The sequence below is a fragment of the Octodon degus genome, unplaced genomic scaffold, assembly GCF_000260255.1.
Source record: "Octodon degus isolate 3935 unplaced genomic scaffold, OctDeg1.0 scaffold00128, whole genome shotgun sequence".
NCBI classification, from domain to species: domain Eukaryota; kingdom Metazoa; phylum Chordata; class Mammalia; order Rodentia; family Octodontidae; genus Octodon; species Octodon degus.
The window spans coordinates 3,558,806-3,579,635 of record NW_004524704.1 but is presented as its reverse complement, the minus strand read 5'-3'; the positions used below and the strand labels follow the sequence as shown (position 1 = coordinate 3,579,635).

Here is a 20,830-nt window from a genome sequence, read left to right as displayed (position 1 = left end):
GGGGAAATGGGACCATAAGGTAACTACACTGCTTAGGTCTCCAACCTAGCAAGAGGTGCAGGACGAACTGAAATGAGCACCTTACACATATCCCTTTATGTGCGGTCAGTACCGGAAGTGAACTTGAGGTCTCTACTGAGCTATGCTGCTGCCTCTGAGTATCTGCAAGAAATTTTACAGGTAGAAAAGCTGGCAGAGAATGTGTCATGCTGCCTGGGGATGTGTAATCCTCCTCCTCATTCTGAACTACTACTTCTGGACATCTGCTCAGTAGTCACAGAGACAGCCATGGAACCATCACCCACCAGGACACGGCAAGGGGCAGCACCCCTGTTCCCTCATTCCTATCATCTCAGAAAATACATGCTTACAGTGATGCTTTTACAGGACAACTATAATTCGGGTATGCTCAAACTTCAAGAATTCAGATTTACTGTTCTTAAGTTTGGTTTTATGTTCTAAGATACACAAGTCAGACTATGAGATAATCCACAGCACTACTGCAATGGCAGGCAGAAACACTGAAACGACACCCAGGATTTGGAGGCAGATTTATTGGATGTTGACATGCACTGATCAGGATCATTCCAAAATGCCAGGCCCTGACCTTTGGTGGTCTAGGGCTTCCATAGGACAAGCAAGCAGGAAGTACAGAGGCAACATGGCTTGTCAACTGTGGATGGGTTTATGCGCTGCGCATCATGGTGGTCAGCTATGCATCACTGTGACCAGCTGTTTCTATGAGACAGGAATAATGGAAACTGGAACAGGAACTATCTCCTGGGGACCTAAGAACCTGAAGTACACTGGCTTCCAGGGAGGAACGCATTTTCTGTTACACTCTGCAGTGAAAAGTGTCTGAGTACACGGGCAATCCTGTTCCTAGAGCCCTTCATCACTCAGTACCCTGAAAACCAGGAAGTGTCTTTTACACAGCTTTACCATTACCTTTATTTGTACTATTAAATGAATAATATTGAAGCTAATGACAGTAGCAAGATGAAGGGCAATGTGAGACACACACTATGTGTCACAGGAAAGGCACTACTTCGACATCCTACCAGGCTAAAATTTGCCACCCCAGGAGTGAGTCAACCACCCATTCATGCTGTCCTTCATCTGAGCACATGCCAGTAGGCTTGGCATTGGCTGTATTAATTACTTTTCTGTTTAACCTCTGTATGTTTCAGGAAAATTCATCAATCAGCTTGAACCTAATCAGATTCTCTACCCTTTACTAGTTCACTAAAGACCAAAGCCTATCAAAGAACTGTGACCTTTCCCCCAAATCAAGTATGGATGTAAATGGCCCAACGTGAAATGAAACTCTTCAAAACAGTGTGGACCTCAGTTTTTCAAGCAGAGGCCCAAGTGCGCAGCTATTTGGGGAGGGAGGAAAGGTTCTCAGAGACACATGGAGTCCCGCTGTGCTTCCCTTGTATGAGCCACTGCTAACGGCTCATGATGTAGCGCCGATGGCCCAGTCTATCCCCCAGATCCAGCTAATCAGAATAACTTCAGTTTTGTTTGCTTTGATAAGGCAGACGACAAGGATCCCAAATCGTGCTGCGGCAGAAACAACTGGTGAGAACCCATTTCTCAGCATCTTTCCACCAAGAAGCCCACATCACCAGCGACACTAATTTAATAAAAGCCTGGAAATGGTGCTATAATTGGACTGCCACGCTAGCAAGTGGGTTTCCAGGGTAACCGTGCTCCTACCACAGAAGAAATCCACCCAGCAGCACAAAGACGAAAGGCTCGGGAAGAGCCGGCGTCACGCAGGAGGTCAGGCGTGTAGTCTGAAGAGAGCTTTTCCGACTGTGCGTTTCGGCGGACAATACTCAAAATCCAGACAGGCTCTCCACGAGCTCTGTGATCTGAGCCAAAAAATGTAACTTTGCTTGGTGGGCTTTAGGCCTTCATCTCTTATCTGAAAACATATGGTACCTGGCTCACTAGCATGTTCCAAGAAGAAATCATAGAGCTGAAAACAGCAATTGGTCCATTTGAAACCTCGACTATATGTTATAATCAACAACAAGGAAGCCCAACTATGCCAGATGTCTTGAAAGATGGATACTCACCAGCAGTAAGATATTGTTTCTCCCCTCTTCCTCCAATTGATAACCTTGAGAGGAAAGCCTTCTGCAAGTTTCTCAAAGGAGCCTAAGATGGTTCACAAAGCTATGCTGTCTTAGGGCCCTGCTCATTATTCCTGTCTCCATGGTCCTGACTTCTGGGAACACGCAGCCTTGTCAGAGGCAGTTCACCAAGACTCAATTGAGGGGGCTGCAGCTCTTCAGGTCACAAATTAAGGCCAGGGAAAGGTCCTTTGTGGAGGGTGACATCTAACTGGAATGTTCCATAGCCATAAGCACAGTAGACCATTTAGTGTTTCTCTCCGGGTAAAAGGATTCATCTGCTGTCAAAGTAGTAGCTGTGAAGGACAAGGGGAAACTCCCTATGCATAAACACAGTACAAAGAAAACAAGCAAAACGCTAAGGTTTAGAAATGATTATCTGGCTTCAGTGTATGATGGTTATGAGGTGGCCTGTGTCTTGTGCTGGCTGTTGCTACTAGCATTCTTCGACCTGGAGCTGAAGAAATGCTATCTTCTGTTTTAAATTCTTCATGCTGACCACAACCCACCTGCTCACTCCACACTACCTGGAATCAAGGAGCAAGGGGAAAGGAAAAGCAAGGTGCACCTGAGCTCACTGTCGCTGAGCCACTTGGGGGCAACCAGCAGCACAGCGGAGAAGAAGATAAAGTTTGAGAGCAATAACACACACACACACACACACACACACACACACACACACACACACACAAAGTTTCTGCTGTCCTCAGATTAAATGCTGAGGCAGGAAGAGATACTATTCTTGAACCAAGTGAGAAAAGATGGTGAAGTGAGATATTAAAATGCAGCACACTGGAATAAGTTTGCCTCTATAAAAACTGTTATGTTCTGTATGTGATTTAAATTAATGCCTGTATTTGTGGGAGATAAAATTAACATGAAGATAAACGTCGCCAGCATATAGCGTGTTCTCCGGAGCAATAAATAAGACAGTGAAGGTATTTTGCATTTCAGTCACATCCATCCAAACCGGGAGTTCAAAGCACTTGAGGAACGTCTGTTAATTAAATGCTATAATAGATTTGTGAGGGACCCAGACGGTTATTGTATGCAACTGTCAAAGACAGACAGGGAGGCTGAGTGGCCCAGGCTCCTGCACAAGCGGCGGGAAGGGACCTCAGGGGCTGAAGGCCTGGTTTTCTCTCCAGATCTGCTCGTCTCTTCCTGGCAGGAGGGCCTTGAGAGTAACTGCTCCTGACCCATCCACAGCAGCGCTCGGATGCCTCTCTATTAGCTAGCTACCTCAATAGCAGACAAGACTGCAGCTTTAGCTGGGAAAATGGGTTGTAATTTTGATATACATTAAAAACAAATTTCTCCTTTCTCTTCTACATGAAGGACTGAATCACTTCACCTCCAGTAGAAAATATGCCTAAAGTATTTATTCGTGTCACCCTTTTCTCCCCCCAGCAGTAGCTCTTCAATCCTATCTTCCACGTGTGTCCACTGCCCTTTCCAACCCTCCTAGGCAGAACGCTATCAACTGCCCACCAGCCGGATTTTTTGTTGATCTGCACAGCACAGACTGAAGGAACACTGCCTGTGTACAAAGCTTGGCTTGACCAGAAATTAAAAAAAAAAAAAAAAGATTAATTTGTAAAAGGTATATTTGCAAAGTCAAATTGTGTATTTATTATTGATAATACTTGTTACTATACTGTTCTGCTTTTATAGAGGTTAGACATTTTCCAAAATGTAAAGTTTGAGTCAAAATGAGTATCCAAGCACACGCTGCCTGTCCCCTTCCATTCATGGGACAATGCTGTCTACTCAGAGGCCAGGCAAGGTGTTCATGGCCAGGACAGGCCCCAGGTTTTGGAGGGGAGTGAAGGGCTGTCACTTCTTCTCCAAGTCATGTTAGGCTGATCTAGACAGCGCCATAGGAGGTCGAAGGCATCGCCTAACTGGTTCTCTTGTTTTTCCACAACAGAATTCTCAAGTGTATTTGCTTCTTCCTTTTATAGTTTTAAAAAAGTACACTATAGGGCATGGGGATTATACCTGGATGTCAGAGCACTGCCTAATGTACGCAGGCTCAGTCTCCAGTATTGGGTTCAATGACCTAGTACTTAAAAAAAAAAAAAAAAATCACTCCAATCCATTGGTGTCTGGGCCACACATCGAGAAAACAGATGCGAAGCACCTTCTCTACCTTGTGCGGGTCAGTCTGCCTCTTTAGGCTTTGTTTCACATTGGTACGGTACAGATCTCATAATACCTTGGAAAGGACTAAACACACCGCCTATGATGCAAATCACAGTACTGCCTGGCACACAGGAAGCCAGCCTTGATCGCTAACATTATTAGCAGTACTGCAAACTCGATGGTCATCACTGAGGCTGCTCTCCTAGCATCTCCAGGCTCCGCTTCCTGGCATCCTTGTGGCTAGGGGAAGCCACGTGACAGCTAACTGAACTCTGAGCAAATGCAGCAAGTGTTGTCCAGGCCATCGCAAATACTTCCTCAGCGTTCCTTTCCTCTGAGCTTGAGAGCTGCAGTGTTTAAGATGGTGCCCATTCCATTAGCTACCACAGACCCCTTCTAAACCTACGATGCCAACCACAAACTCTTCCTCTAAGTCCTGAGAGCTGCAGAGTATTCATAACTACAGTATTTCTGGAACTCTGTCGGCTCATAGCCCTGAAGTATTCTAATACTTATTCTGCATGGCTTACAAACTTCCCCTGCTATCGTTCAATTAAATCTACATACTCCAGAGAAAAGGGGAAGGTGTATGTACCAGCAAGCATGAACTTCCATAACACAGATACAGCTGCTGAGTCAAGTTCTTCTGACTTTGGTAAATCTAAGATATCCTCTTAGTGCACCCAGGTTCAAGGGCCATCGGGTCACTTGACTCTGCGAAATGTTTCCCTCTACCCAAATGCCAATGAGAAGTCTAACGTATTCTGAGTACTCAATACAAGGTCCCATCAAATCAAAGATGGCACAGATTATAAAATGTGCCATCAGCTATCATACCACTGGAAGCATAAATTATTGCAATTTAAACTGCACATAGTGTTTTTAATTAAAATTGCTCTTATATACTGTTGAAAGAAATGACTTAAATTATTTATATATAGTCTTTTTATTAAGTGATACATCACCCTTTTGTAGATATAAAAAGAAATATATTAAGTGAGGCAATCCGAAACATCCCTACCATTTTTTCCCACTTATAATTCAATAGAAAATCATGACAGGTCTCGATTCTTCCCCAGAGGTCTGCGCACTGAGCTGGCAAGAGCAATGTCAACACTGGGGTCTGTTACTGCCACCAGGATTTTCTTCCATGCCACCAATTCTCAAAAGCCACCAAGTTTTCTGAATACATAAAGACAATGACAAGCACATCGTGACTGCTGCCTGACTCACAGGAATTAGTCAGAAATGTTAAATATGAGAAGAGATATGGGTTCTAGAATTGCTGTAGTAGAAACACACAAGAGATATATTGTTTTCCTGATCTTGTGACCCTCCCAACTCTAGAAGGAAGGCATGGCACCCTTATTACCAGAATTCTTATGATGGAAGCATGGACGTTTAAGATGCTTGCTGGATGTTATGCAGCTAGCCGGTAGGACAGCACATTTCATCCAGGGCAGTGGGGCAGGAGTAGTCCCCATTAACATCCATGCTACTGGGCTTCCCATGAGAGTAACTAACTCGAGTTTCTTTCTCATTCCTTTTTCTCTTTAGGAGGTAGTAAGCCATAAGAATTACAAGCTCTACGTGAAGAACCTACTCTCTTAAGATGCAAAGTTCAGACACTGAGATGTTTACTCTGTTTAAAACAAACCAAAGACAAACTGACCTCCAGATTACTGCTAGCTCATTTTTGAAGTACGCAAACAGCAGATCTTGGCTGTTGCTTCTCTTTTTGAGTGATCTTAGAAAGGTCTGCAAATAGTCCTATCTGATGAAAATACTGGGGTAAGCGTGCAATGAACGCTGATCCGTAACATCTCTGTCCACAACTCCGTGGCATCCCACAACACATTCCTGTTGCTTTGTTTTACATATTGGTGGCTGTGTTTATACATGAGTATTATCTTTAGAAAGGCAAAGAAATTAACGCCGTTAAACAACTGAAGGCCAAAGTGTGCTTGATTTTTACAGAGCATGAAATTAGACTTAATCTGTGCCCAGAGGGAAAAGCCATACTGAGCAAGTACAATGATTTTTTTTAACAGTTCTTTATCTCTTTTCCTTTAAAAGGACAGTTAGCACAACTGAACAATTACTTAGGAGGTACAATACAAAGCGCTGAGCATAGCTCTTTATTCACTTATCAAATGAGTATAATAATCTCCTATAATTCTCTCTCCTGATTATATACAGTAGCTATTTCATTCTCTAAATAATATCTTATACTTTTTTTTAAAGAGCTGGTTAAATTGCTTAGGAGGAGAATATTAGGCTCAGTTTCTTTGAAGGGTAATATAGTGGGAGTTACTGCATAATTATCTCTACCGGGCTTTCACCCGCCATACAATGGCGTCTACTATATCTATCGCTTTCCTGTTGAGAACTCCACGTGAATCCTACTAACTAGCACACAGGAAAATGAGGCAGGCGGATTTTATTTTTAACTTGGGACTGAGAATAGAAATACTAGGGATTGAGACTGTTGCATTCACAATTTTTAGTTCAAGACGTTTCGGATACAGGTGCTACCAAGTAGGTACAGCGATCGCAGCATCACAGTGACCTCCCTGACGCGCTCTGCCTGAGACCAACTGTCCTGCAAGCCACTTCATAGCTCAGCTCTTGCGCCAATGGCAAATTCGACTCTATTCTGGAAGGGGAGTGGGCATTATTTATTTATTTATGTATTTATGATGTATCTGGTACAGGGTCTCACTACTCAGCTCCGACTCACAGTGATCCTCCTGTTTTCAGTCTCCCCAGTGTTGGGATTACAGGCATGCCCCATCATATCCGGTCTTGGAAGCCAGCTCAGCATGCCCAGGGGCAGGGCCAGCTAGGCCCACAGTGCCAGGGATAGAACCGCAGTCTCTGCTCGTGCCTAAGCAAGTGCGTAGTCCACTGAGCTGTCTCGCTGGCCCTATTTTATTTTAAATTGACTTGGATTGTGAAAATGCCAAGCATTTCATAGGTAACAAATTAAAATCAGTCACTTCCAGAAGAAAGAAGTTGAGCAGAAACTTTTCAACAAATGTATCAGGATATCACGGGGCATTTTCTTCTCTAATGTTCAAAGCATAAGCCAGGCATGGTGGTGCACACCTGAAATCCCAGAACGCAGGAGGCTCACACGAGGAGGATTGCCAGGAGGTTGAAGCCAGTCTTGACTTGATAAAATGGTGAGTGCAAGGCCAGCATGAACTGCATAGTGAGATCCCGTCCGAACAAGAAAAGTATCATGTCACGCCTACAACACAGAGAACTCACAGTGGAGGTCTGGAACAAACTTACTCATGTACAGATCACCAATGACTGACTGACATGGGGACGGGAGCTTTTATTCTTCTTTGCCCAGAACAACACAGAAAACTGTCTTCATGCAGAAGTTACAAGTTAAAATCCCAAACAAACTAGGTTATATCCCTGAATTATTCAGACTGTCAGATTGCTACTACTCAAAAGCAAATTACCATTGGCTGAGATCACAGATTAATCTAAAAACTGCCCCTAAAAGTAAGTCAGAGCTGCCTAAGGTTGGAGTGAAAATTGGAGGGGGATATACAAGGGATGACATTTCTCAGTATGCTAATGTTAGACTGAGATAATGATTATATGACTTTATAAACTACTTCACAGAGAACCGTTAAAAAACAGGCTACTGCTCCATATCCCTCCTCGCTAACACACAGTCAGTATTTACCATTATGCCTTGAATTATTAATACATACGTGGGCTACATGGCCACACCAGTGGAGCCCAAAGACCAGATCTGCATACTTGCTACCTCAGGCAGTTCTGTCTCTCTGGGCATTAACTTCTCTAACCAGAAAATGTTGAAAAACAAAAGCCTACCTCAAAGGATTATTGTGGGAATGGAATAAATTCACATTTGACAGGACAGTAAGCTTTTGGTAAACATTGGTAATCAACTTATGCCTTTGAAATTATAATTTCTTCATATTAGAAATGATTTATTATGGCTGCAAAAATCTGGAGAATTTCTCATGAAATCCTCAATGAATAAGCACTATCCTGTGCAGTACAGATCCACACTCATGGCTTTCCTGAGCACTCCAGGGCTTCTCCATCTCAAGTACATGGAGTTGTCTTCCTAGAGCCACACAGCAAATCAACTCTCACAAACCTTCAATGTTCCGGTCTTCTTCCAGCCTACTTCCCCCAGATGCCTGTAGGACAAGGTGCACAACACACAGTCACTGCCTTGCCGTGAGTTCACTGCGCATTTCCCGTCCCTCCAGCCCCAATGTATTCTTCTAGTTATGTTCCTCCTGCAGCATACTTACTCCATTCTCCAAGGACTTTGAATCCCCTACCCAGAGAAAAACAAATACTCCTTCACGTACATCTTGCTCTTCCAGTTGCAGTCTCTTCTGCCTAGATAATTTGGAACTCACTGTTGCCTACAGCCGATGTCACACCACCCACCCGCCTCACCCTTCTTTGTGACCTCAGAGCACCACACACCCATGTCTCAGAACACTTGGGCAGACTCTCTACCCTTCACGGTGGTGGCAGTTGTACATTCTGCACTGTGCCACAGCCATTCATAAGGCTAAGTTACTGTGCATTATCTGCATTTCATGTCTGAACCTTAGCCTGCATTTTGTTCTTACGTGACAACTCTCCCTGATTTTCTTTGTGGCATCACGTTTGCAAGCACCTACTCACTTATACCTTAACCGACCTGTTTAGAGATGAACGACTCTTAGAACCCTTCTCAGCTCTCCCAAAACTAGTCATGCTTTTCCCTTTCATGCATTGTGAGAGCATCTTACGATGACACTGAATATTGGTCTACACCACCCCAGGGAAAGTTGTTAATGTACTCTTTGTGACATATCAAGGTTTCCCAGAAATGTTGCCAGTCTACATCCCTAACACCACAGGACATAGCAGATGTTCAAGAAATATTTAATTGGACATATTGATCATTCCTTTTAGGGAATTTGAGTTGGAAAACTAAAAGGCAAATGAATTACATCCCAAAAAGTTACTTAAGAAAAAAATTTTTCAAGCTGTCCTTTGACTTTGTTTTACTTCTCAGTTCCTAGGCAGAGGTCTTTCTTCCTTGCAATGGAGAAGCAGGTAACTAAAAGATGTTCAGATTTATATTTGCTGAGATTCAGTAAGTGATATGCAGAATTCTAAGCTAATCTGAATCATCTTCTACAAATGATTGCTTTACTTAAAGCTCTTCTGTGGGTAAAATGATATCACAAATCATAGAGCTAAAAATCACTTTACCAACCACATTTTACAAATAAGCATTTGACTCCAGTAAAAAATCATATGCCTAACAATCTCAGGCCAGGTCCTCTCCATGACCAAGATCGTTAATAAGGTCTGACATACGTCCTTCTCACTGTTCAGTCAGGTGTAGTATTGGGAATATGAGCTCCACAAGCAACAAGTATTGGTGCTGAGAGCACTTCTTGGACATTAATAGATCACCAGCGTTTTTACATGATCAGATTAAGGCATGTGTTGATATACATAAAAGGATGAATGAATGAATAAATAAACTCTTGACCCCATATGGGTCATTACTTGATGGGCTATCTCAAAAAAAAAAAAATTAGCATTTCTATACCACTGATGTCAAACAGAGGTAATACTGCAGAACTTCAGAAGTGGAAAAGAATCACTCATGAATCAGTTTATGGAACGATTCTATAAAGTATGAAGAGTGGCCTCTGGAGGATCAGTAGTATTAAAAAGTTTCCACGTGGAATATTTTAAGCTTTAAAAACCCTCCAGAATGGACACCTAGGAATAGGTACATGACTCAACTAAATATTTCTAGCACTGCATGACATTAGAAATCTAAAGGGAAACCATTTCGTCTTTTGTCCTTTACCATACACATCAGGAAAGGAGAATAAAACACTCTACGTGCTTACACAGTTTTCTCTGAGATGCATGATTTTTTCTAAGGCCCCTAAAGATGTATAAGTTGTGGTGGAAAAAAAATCATTTCTGAGAAAAAATCCAACATCTCTTATCTGAATTCCAAAATCACAGCTGTCATCCTATTTTACTGAGGACTGTAGTACCTATTCCCTCAGCTTGCCCTGGTCTGTTCTAGCTCTTTCCAAGACTCAGGTGATTCCCCGCAGGGGAGCACACACCTCTCTCAGAGTGCATGTCCTCACTTTGATACTGAGCAGTTATTTCTGAGGTAAATCTTCAGAGAAGACTTGTATCACCGCCGCAGAAAACAAGCCAGACTCTTCTATCTGCACTCTCGTATCAGGTTTTACTCTGCAAGTCTATTTGCTGGCTCACTGTTTATATCTTTATACTTTCTTAACTTCCAGCCCCTCTAAGGGCAGCAGGAGATAAAGAACCTCCTGCTCCTGGGGTACTGTGTGCTTCCTTAGACCCAGAGCTCAAGTAACACAGTCGACTCACACAGATTGGTGAGAAACGAATTACAAAATGAGTCGCTTGAGTTCACAATGAAGATCTCTCAGTTGCACAACCTGTAGCAAATCTTCTAGGCTCCCTTTTCTCAAAAGACCAGGAATCACAAGCAAAATTACTTCCTAGGGCAGAAGTCAATACAACTGAGGCTGATGCATTACGGACTACAAGTATGGTGTTCACACAATGATGGTAACTGCAACACTTTGTAAGACCTACTATGTGACAGGGTCTAGTCTAGTAAGTTTAGACATGTTGGGATGTCTCGGCTTAGGGGAACTTTCATCTTTTAATCACTGAAAAAGAAACAACTGGCCCCAGTTTATATAAGTTAATTTCTTATATGAATTATAGGATGCACTTCAGTCCCAAACAATTGTACTGAAAGAGATGCTTCATAGCATAGAAATAATACAGAACTGTATATTTTAATACTCGTGTGTGTGTTTGAATGTCTGTGTCTAGAAGCTGCAATTTTAATTTTTATTAGTACATATACACAAAACATAATGATTACAGTCATTATGGGGGGTTGGTATGTGTGTACAACACATTTAAACACTCATATCCTTAACTCTCTGTCTTTCTTACGAGTCCGGTCCCTATAACCACTGTTACGGGTATCTCTTTTTTCCTGTGGGGTAGGACACGTGACCATCCCCATTTTAAAGATGTGGAAGATTAGGCGCCATGAGGCTAACTTGTTCAAGGTTATACAACAAGCTTTATGGATGATAAAAACAGTATAACAAGGACTCGTAAAGCTTTACAGCTTCAATACTCAGAGGTGCTAAGAGTCAAGCTTACTTTTCTAAAAGATAGAATTCAAGTAGGAAATTTTTCTTACTGAACTGTATGGTGCTCTAAGCTTCTAAAAAAAAAATTAAACAATAAACTTCAAGTTTTATAATTTGCAATCCTCTTTGCATTTATATAACTCAGTTTGCACCAGAACAATTTGCACTCATTTGGATCTTGTTTTTAAGTTTTCTTAATCCTTTTCATTTATCTATTTTCTGTTCTCATAAAGATAGTGCAAGCTCTTCTGACGATGTTATGTTTGTTTTAGGTCTTCTTTCTTCCCCTCTGTATCTTATAAACCTTGCTCCACATGTATGGGTATTTGATACATGTCGCTGGGGAAGCATATTCCCAGGGGAATATTAAGACATAACTTAAGCATATGGTGTCATCAGGTTTTCAAATATGACTGGCGGCAGTCTTGGTCTAATCCATGTAGGGACAAAATGTGATTTCTTGGCCTGAGTTTTGTGGCTGGGCAGGTGAAAGAGAACACATACAGCACCTTTACAGATGTGTCCTACAATGTGGCCAAGACTCAATGATTCCATATGGAATTGTAATGAATCTTAATAGAATGAAGTAGCAATTATTGGGTGACATTACATGAAATAGGAAGTGAAGCTAATATGAAAATGATTCAGAATGATAATATAACATAAGCTTCATTTCAGAAAAAAAAAAGGATTGTTTATATATGAACTCATCCCTAACACATGTAACTTATTCATGGATACTATTTTACATACAAGAAAGTGAAGATATGTGATATTGTAAATCACCTGAGAAATTCTAACATACTAATAGGAAAAGCAATCAAGAAGTAAGCCCTTTTATATTGTCTTGTAATCATGCACAGGAAGATTGAAAAGAAACATAATTGTATGATTTTCTAATTTTTCCTCATCAAAGACATTAGCTAGTGGAGAAGTTATTGAGGATATGAAATTAAAGCTTGTTAATCCATATGTGTATCAAATGAAAATTCCTATTAATTCACTACAAAACCTTCCTTCCTCATACATAAGAAATGAAGTAAAAGTACTTCCCCACATCCCTTCCTTTCCAAGCCCAGGGGCACCATGATCAAATCCCTCACCCACACCATCTCTTTGCGAAAGAAGATCATCCACATGTCATGAAGAACAGCTTGTTCCACATCTACAAAAGCCTGAATGTTTCTAATAATGTTCCTCTTGAATTCATCAAATATCAAGTAATTCTGTTCATTATTTTAATACGAAATAGGATTTAATCTATTGGTTCTTTAAATTACTTCACCACAAAAAGAACTGCAGGGAGGAAGCCCAGGCCGCCATCTGGAGAACAAAGTAGGAGTCATCTCCCTTACTTAGCCCAAAGCAAAAGGCAGGAGAAACCCAATGTGCTTTTGTTGGTCGTGCGGCCGAGATTTTGGTCCCTGCTTATTTCATTCCTCTACTTCTCACTGGCTTCTGAACAGGAACAGAGAAGCGAGCGACTATTTTTGTGTCTCTTCAGGACACAACAATTAAAACCCGCTCGAACATGTTCCCTTGATTTTCTTCCACACAGCATTTCCGCTAACCTTTAACTTGCCATCACTTGCAACATCCCCTTTATTTTTCCCTCACAGCTTGGGAGTTGCACAGATCCTTGAGAAAGTCAAAAAATACAGTCGTCAGAGTGCAAACTGGGTCTCAGAACCATGAGCTCTCTGTGCAGCCACGTACCACGTGCCACAAATGAGCCCACCGAAATTCCTTCCCTAAGCTCCCATGCCCCCTTAGCCACATATACGTGTAAGAAGACTGACACGGTGAAGCCTCATTCTTACCCTAGGTCAGACTCTTCCCAACAGCCCCTCTCTGTTTCTGTGGCGGTGCCCCTCCGTCCTCCAGGACACAGGATGAGACCCCTGAGCACCACGGGAGGCTAACCTTGCCTACCTGAGTCTCGAGTCCTCTTGTCCTTCTTGGCACTCGCTAGATCTTGTGTGGCCACCACTGCTTCCCTTCTTCAGGGAAACAAGACCAGGGCCACTTCTCTTGGGATGGCCTCTCTTATTAAATTGTCCTCTTTGTTTGCAGAAAATGTCTTGAGATAGAAAAACTGAAACCTCGAAACAAGAAAGCAACTTCTAGGTTTCACAGCTGCTTAGAATCACATCACAAACTGAGCCTAGGTCTTCAGAAGGCGTTTGAGGCCCGTTGACTTGACTGCTGCACCTTCAAAACTGCCCATTTAGAAGAGTTTAAAAAAAAAAACAAAAAAAAAAAAAAAAAAAAAAAAAACACCTTTGATAGAAGAGCGTTTGAAATTTTGAGGCTTTCCCACACCCGCAACTCTATTTAAGTAAAGAGTTTGAAAGTTGTTTGTTTGTTTTAATAAATACAGCACCACAGCTTTGTAACAGGTAATGCCAAACTCTGGCCACAACCAACTGGATTGAAATTTAACCAAAACCAGACCAGATACCCATGAGCTGTGTTGAAGGAAGAATTTCTTGACAATTTGTATTAGAGAAAAACCAGCTAAAATAAAATTCGTACTGCCCAGGGCATCTGAGTGCAGCACGAAGGGAAAGAACAGCTGGTGTCAGAGAAGAGGTTAAGAAAGGGAGCCGTGCAGGGGTATGGAGAAGCCCTGTAGCAGCAGAGGACACTGTATAGTGAACATGTCATGTCCAGAATCATAAAGAGTCACGGAGAAGAGCAGCAGGAGCAAACGAGAAAAGAGGAGAAAAGCAGAGTCTTTATCTAATGGAGACCACCGGCCAGGGGATCACAACTTCCGGTTGCACGACACATTTAGCTACTGTTGTGTCTTTAAGGAAATTTCAGGTCTTCAGGAGGCGAGGCCTTTGGACTTCTTTACTTTCTTTGTTGACTTACCATAAACTCTCAACCTCCAAAGTCATCGGAGGTCACTTTAAGCACATGCTGGCTTCCTGTAACTCCAAAGGACCTAATGAAAACAGACCCAAGAAGCGGCATCTTTGCCCTAATAGAAGGCAGACAAACATGAGTCTGGGTCACAGTGGTTTATTATGGCTTTAAAAATTACTATGCCTATTAACAGTAGGAACCAAAACAAGATAAAATGGGAGAGGCTGAGAGTTTGGGTCTGCTTGCGAAGCACAACACACTATCTGTGATTCTGGGAAATATCCGTGCAGATACTCTTCTGCAATATATAATTCATAAAAGCAATTCGGATCAGCTCTGTCCTTCATGTACTCAAATTTTCAGACTTTTAGACATTATTAATGACATTCAATATGAAAATCTGTGAATTGTAGACAGTGAGGAAGGGGGGTTTGGGGGGTGAGCTTGGCTTTCTGGACTTTCATATTACATAATCAATACTCAGAATTCAACTATATATTTTTAAAGCCTGATTGTGTATAAGAGTGGGGTTTTAATAAAGAATAAGGTAATACATTTTTAATAATTGCTGCATTTGCATTTTTCATTAAGATAGTTATTTTTATTGAATTAAGTACATTGTACGGTAGATATTTATACTGAGTTAAATACCTGGCTCTATCTCAGTGCAGAGTGGTCGCTGTGTGAAATAAACAAAACTATTAGACAATTACCCTAACCCTCCCTGATGGTGAGTGGCTGTCTCCGGCCCTCAGTGCCATGGAAAACATCCTCCCTAACATTTACTGTCCTGGCCACCAGTACCTGTTCAGACGAGTATCTGCTTTGATCTAAACAACCCATCCCCAGGCAGCTACCTGGAAGCCCAAGTCAATAACAGAAGCAGTAAGAGGATTCCAGCATTTTGAATGGCAAGATTTTAATGGTGACCACACATGCACATGGAGACCGACAAGCAATAAACTCATCCTCACACGTTTTTTTTAATAAAAGATAGCCAAAGCCCCCCCCCAATATAACGTTAAATATACTGCAAATCTCTTCTTATTGACATGAAAAGATAGGGCAAAAACAAGTTTTAGAAAACATAATATTAAGATGCCATAAGTGACATTATATTTATGAAAATATTTAGTACAGTGTGTAGCAACCATTTCTATATGTCTAGGTGAACGTAATGGGAAAGAATTGGAAAGATGCACACCAGGGAATGGGGGCTGCTACATGGAAAATGAGTGGAAGATGGGGGTACAGGGGGTAGTGAGGGAGGAATCTGATGCCATATCTACTCCATATCCCCCAACCACTGGGATCTACTGTGCAGAGTATGGCTATCCTTCATGAACATGGATGTGCCTGCATGTGTACACACAAGCACACACACACACACACACACACACACACACACACACACCTCTACAGTTCACCAAAGTTAAAGAACACGATGGCTAAACCATATGCTCCCGCTGTTGCAGGCCTGGCTGACCTGGGGAGGGAAGGACGCACAAGGTGACGTCTTGCGATCACTGAACTCAAAGTCAACAAGAGCAGGCAGGAAGCCCAGTCCCACAACGTTGGAAGGAAGACCTGATACAACTCGGTCAGCCCTGGATATCATACCAGCATGATCATGCCTGATCAGGCCTCCTTACAGACCTGACGCAACGATGAACATAAAACCTCTCGGAAAACGGATGAGAACTATAGAAATCACCACTGCCACAGCAACTACTGTCCATCATGCTCAACCTCTGGGATTTCCCTGGAGAATTGCTAACTCCACGATGATAGATAATTTGTTTTCAACTCCTCCATTTGAAACATTGTTTTAGCTTTTTTCTCTCCTTCCATGAAGGTCTGAAATTAAAACGAACTTCAAATGAGGCTGTAGGATTTTATTTTTTCTGTCCCATTTTGCTGTCATTTTAAACACATTTGAAATGAGTGGGTTTAGTTCAAATAAAAACTACTCCCCCAACCTCAACAGACACAAAGGGGGAAGGGAAAAGAAGCTTGAATTGCATTCAGAAGTGTTACACATTACATTTCAGGGGAAGGTCCCTCTGTCAGGCTGACAAGGTAATAAGTTCTTTTAATTGTCAGGTCAGGCACATTACAGATCCAGGTTGTCAATTCTTTCACTGATGTTTTAGTTTGTTATCGGTTGCTTACTAAAAAAACATAACTGCTAGTAATTCTTCCACGCTCCTTAGGACTCCCAAAAGCAAGCAGTAACTCAGTCCCATAAGCATCAACTCCTGTGCTCCAAATACTGCATAGCAGAATTCAGCTTTGTGGAAATTTTAGAAGAAATGTGTTCAAAGCCTTCTGGCAGGAAGTGACTGTCAACAGGGGAGAAACACTACCTAACTCAATCTGACAATCGCAAAACTCAAGTATGCTTGATTTTCCTTAGGGTTATGTTTTTAGAGAGCTACTTCACATACATATAAATCCACTCATCCATAGAGGTTTATCTCTCTGGTGGCTGAAGGTAAAGAGCGACAGGTGGTCAGGGACGCTGAAAACAAACACATGGGTTTGCGTGCATGCCTGTGTTTTCCACAGGTATGCGCTAGGGAGATCCCTCCAGCTTCTCAATCTTAGCTTCTACTGCACATGAAACACAGAGCCCTTGGTGCTTCTCGGTTCTCATCAGAGGCCACAACTTCCAAGTGTCATGTTCTTCCTCTTTTGACATTTAATAGGTTTTAACTACATTTCAATCAGTCAGCGCTTCATGCCTATCTGTAGAATAAGTAGAGCTGAATCTTGTTTATCCTAGTAACTTTCCCATACAAGTTTTACATAACAGTGATCCAACGAGTTAGGAAGTATACGCTGGAGAATTTGCCAGGGGTGAAATGAACCTTAGAACTAATCTAGCGTAGCATCGTATAAGAGGTGAATGAGCTGTTTGGTGAGGGGAAGTGATTTGCAAAATTCAAATCACCATTGCGAAGGGAGGTTTTCAAAGCTACTCTGACTTTTAGCCCAGCACTCTTCCTACACAATGCTGTTTCCTTACATTTTTGAATAACGACAGCAGCGGGCACAGACAAGCCCACGATTAGTGCATATGCCGCAGAATTCTATTACAGAGAAGGAGGAGCACCAAGGCTGATCACAACAACAAACACACTTCCTTTTTTTATGGTGATTGCCTGGCAAGACGGTGCCTAAGAGAAGGCCTAGTGAAGTGGCAGAAAACCACTTCGCCTGGTCACACTCAAAACGTTCCTCCGTAGTTCTGCAGAAACTGGCCGGCAGAAGTAAATTTCACTTCTGAAATAAAATGGGCTTTGACTTCAACAAGAAATTTAAAGTTACAAGTACAGTCACTATTTGGTATCCATAGGGGATTAGCTTAACCTCCCTATACCAAATCTGTCAAAGTCCCTTATATAAAACAGCATAGCATTTGCATAGCATTTGTAAAGTATGCATATCCTCCCCTATATTTTAAGTAATTCCTACGTTACCTATAATAATTACTGTAAAGGGTATATAAATACAGTAGATACTAGAGTATATTTAGCAAGCAATGAAAGGAAATAAGCCTGCACATGTCCAACACACAGCAGTAATTTAAAAAGTTTTGCAATGCGCAGCAGGTGGAATTCACAGATGTGGAACCTGTGACTATGAGGGCTGATACTAGAAAATGATAAGAAAGGAGATCCTATAAGGTTAAGAAAGGGTGTGAAAGTTACACTAAATTTTATTTATTTATTTATTTATTTATTTATTTATTTATTTATTTGGTACAGGGTCTCGCTAGGCAGCTCAGACTCACAGTGGTCCTCCTGTCTCCGCCTTCCCAGTGTTGGGTTTAGAGGCATGTGCCACCACACCTGGTCTCAGTGGCCAGCTCAGAGTGGGGCCAGCACGGCATGCAGTACCAGGAATCAAACCCATATCCTTGCGCTTGCCAGGCAGGCACTTAGACTGCTGAGCTATCTCTGTAGCCCCTCCACAAAATTACTGAGCAAGAAAAGGTAGATTTGCCTGGGGTCTAAAGAGCATGCCAATAGTGCAACTCAGATGGGGCTTACAATCATATTCCGATCAGGAGTTTGGTATGGGGAAGTGGGCTGCTTAAAATCCAGACTGTGTGGCACTTATGACAGGATGCTTGAGCAAGACATTTCATCTCTCAGCCTTTTCCTTCTTCTTCTTTTTTTTTTGGGGGGGGGGGCAGAACCAGGGATTGAACTCAGGCCCTTGCACTTGCCAGGGAAGCGCTTATTCCACTGAGCCATCTTCCCGGCCCAAATAAACTTTTTTTTTGGGGGGGGGCGTGGTTGGTGGAACCAGGGATTGAACTCAGGCCCTTGCACTTGCCAAGCAAGTGTTTATTCTACTGAGCTATCTCCCTGGCCCCTTCCCTTCATCTCTGAATGGGCGTAAGAATATCTCATCTTCAGGGATCATTATGAAATTTCGATACCAGTGGATAAAAGAATATACCCAATAAAATGTATGCTAGTTGATGGCTGCAATGAACTATTACTAACAAGAGGAATCAGCAGCCTTTGAAAGACTTTTAGTTTGGCTAAGCTCACAAGCGATACCTGGTTACCATTCCAGGGTTAAAGTCAGAGCTCTTAATGTCATGGTTCTGGAAATGGAAGGAAATATATAAGAAGATGGGCTTCAGTCCGAAGGCCTAAGTTACCGCATAGTCTCTGTCCTCCTGGGGAGATGAGTTATAGGAATGTCATTTTATTTTTTATTTTTTTTTTAATTTTTTTATTTATTTATGTGTGTGTGTGTCCAGCTCAGCCCACCAGGGGGCGGGGCTGGCTGGCATGTGGTGCTGGGGGATTGAACCGCGGTCCCTGGGCTTTAGCTAAGCTTGTTCTAAGTAGGTGCCTTAGACCACTGATCCATCTCACCAGCCCCAGGAATGTCATTTTAAATATGTAGAGGAAATGGCTTGGCCTGGCTCAAAGAATAGGGTAATCCAAGAGTCAGGATTCAAAGGCAGGTCTAGGGCTGGGGAGATAGCTCAGCAGTACGTGCCTGCCTGGTGAGCATCAGGTCCTGAGCTCAATTCTCAATACCAAGCAACAACAACAACAAAAACCAGGTCTTCAGGCTGGCCACACTGGCGCTCTTTCTCTGCGGCCCGTTGTGCACCGGGCGACCCAACACTACGTGAATGAGAAACATGCTGTGATGCTCACGTCACCAGGCAGCTGGGACGGATGGGCAGGGATCGGGGCTTTGCTGAGTTGGTGTAAATCCCGAGTGCCTGCTGCAGACCATTTTCATCCCTGATCTGTGTGAGGAAGATCTGCTCTTGGTATTATGGTGGAGACAAGCATCGGAAGAAGAGAGTGCTTCAGAGGCCTCCAGACCACTCCAGGAAAGAAGGGAAACCTACGTGTTTTCTCTCACGTAACTCTAACCCTGTCAAAAAGCAAAGATGCTTATTCCTGCCTTAGCCCAGAAAGAAAGGATCTAGAGAAGCGCAATGTCCTCAGGCACCGCGGGGACCAGGACTGGTAGATCCGGAATCGAGGTCCAGACCTCAGCGTGAGAACAGGGGCTTCCTGTGTGCTGGATGAATAGCTGCACCGCGTGACCCAGCCCAGCGGGGGAAGCATCCCGGGCTGCAGGAGTGGGTGTCAGAAACGCTGCTGCGAGCGGTGACATTCAGGGAAGAGAGTGGTTCGGGAACCGCGCTATGGTCACATTTTCTAAAGTGAGTTTATGTGAGGTAAGTGTTTTTATTTTTTCTAAGGAGAAACTGGAGGATCTCTTCTAAAGCAAATATTTCTCCTTGTGGCAAGGGTGTGGAGAAAGAATAACAAAATATGCATCAGCATAAATATAACTGCAGTGGTGCAGGGGTCAGAACGACCTGATGGGGGCTACAATGAGGCCTTGTGCTCTCGCTTTGAGGGGAACGGTCCATCCTGTGAGTCGGGTGGTGCAAGAGAGAGAAACATGTTTCTCAGGGTCGTTCTTTGGAGGCCCGGTGCTCATACTCGAGCTCCAGGCCTGTCTAGGTGAGCTCTTCCCACATCACCATTTTTAACTCCTAAAGATCAGCCTGTCTTCCTTGCTCAGCGCCATGCACCGAGTCTTTCGCTCGTGTGCACATTACACGTATCATTTCACACTCGCACGAGACCCCTGTTAGAACAGGTCGCAGCACATGCACAGCTGACAGAATACTTCGGGCTCTATTTTCACCACACTTGGACAGCTTTATGGAATGCATATATTCAAAACTGTGTGAATAATATAAAGTGCTTGTGATCACAGCAAGGGCCAGTTCAGAGCCGGGCTGAAGGTCAGGCTGGATGTCAGCAAGAGGAATTGTTCCTGGCCCCAGTTTAGAACTCCAGGCTTCCTGAAAAGAGGCACAAGAAATAAGCTATCTCGGCTCCTTGAGTCCCAACAGAGAGACCA

At 42.8% G+C, this 20,830-nt stretch overlaps 1 protein-coding gene across 8 annotated transcripts in view; it reads right to left on the bottom strand.

Annotated features, from left to right (window-relative positions):
- The window catches only part of Lpp (LIM domain containing preferred translocation partner in lipoma), a 658,136-nt gene that overhangs the window by 271,516 nt on the left and 365,790 nt on the right, over window positions 1-20,830 (bottom strand). The window contains exons 1-2 of one of the 8 annotated variants that reach the window (XM_023700945.1): window positions 8,600-8,620; window positions 8,440-8,482 (exon numbers count right to left, since the gene is read on the bottom strand). The exons of the other annotated variants lie outside the window; for them this stretch is intronic. Coding sequence (XP_023556713.1) covers window positions 8,440-8,482; window positions 8,600-8,604 — 48 coding nt within the window. The 5' untranslated portion in view covers window positions 8,605-8,620. Of the gene's footprint in view, window positions 1-8,439; window positions 8,483-8,599; window positions 8,621-20,830 lie in introns of those variants that run through there. 8 annotated transcript variants of the gene reach the window in all.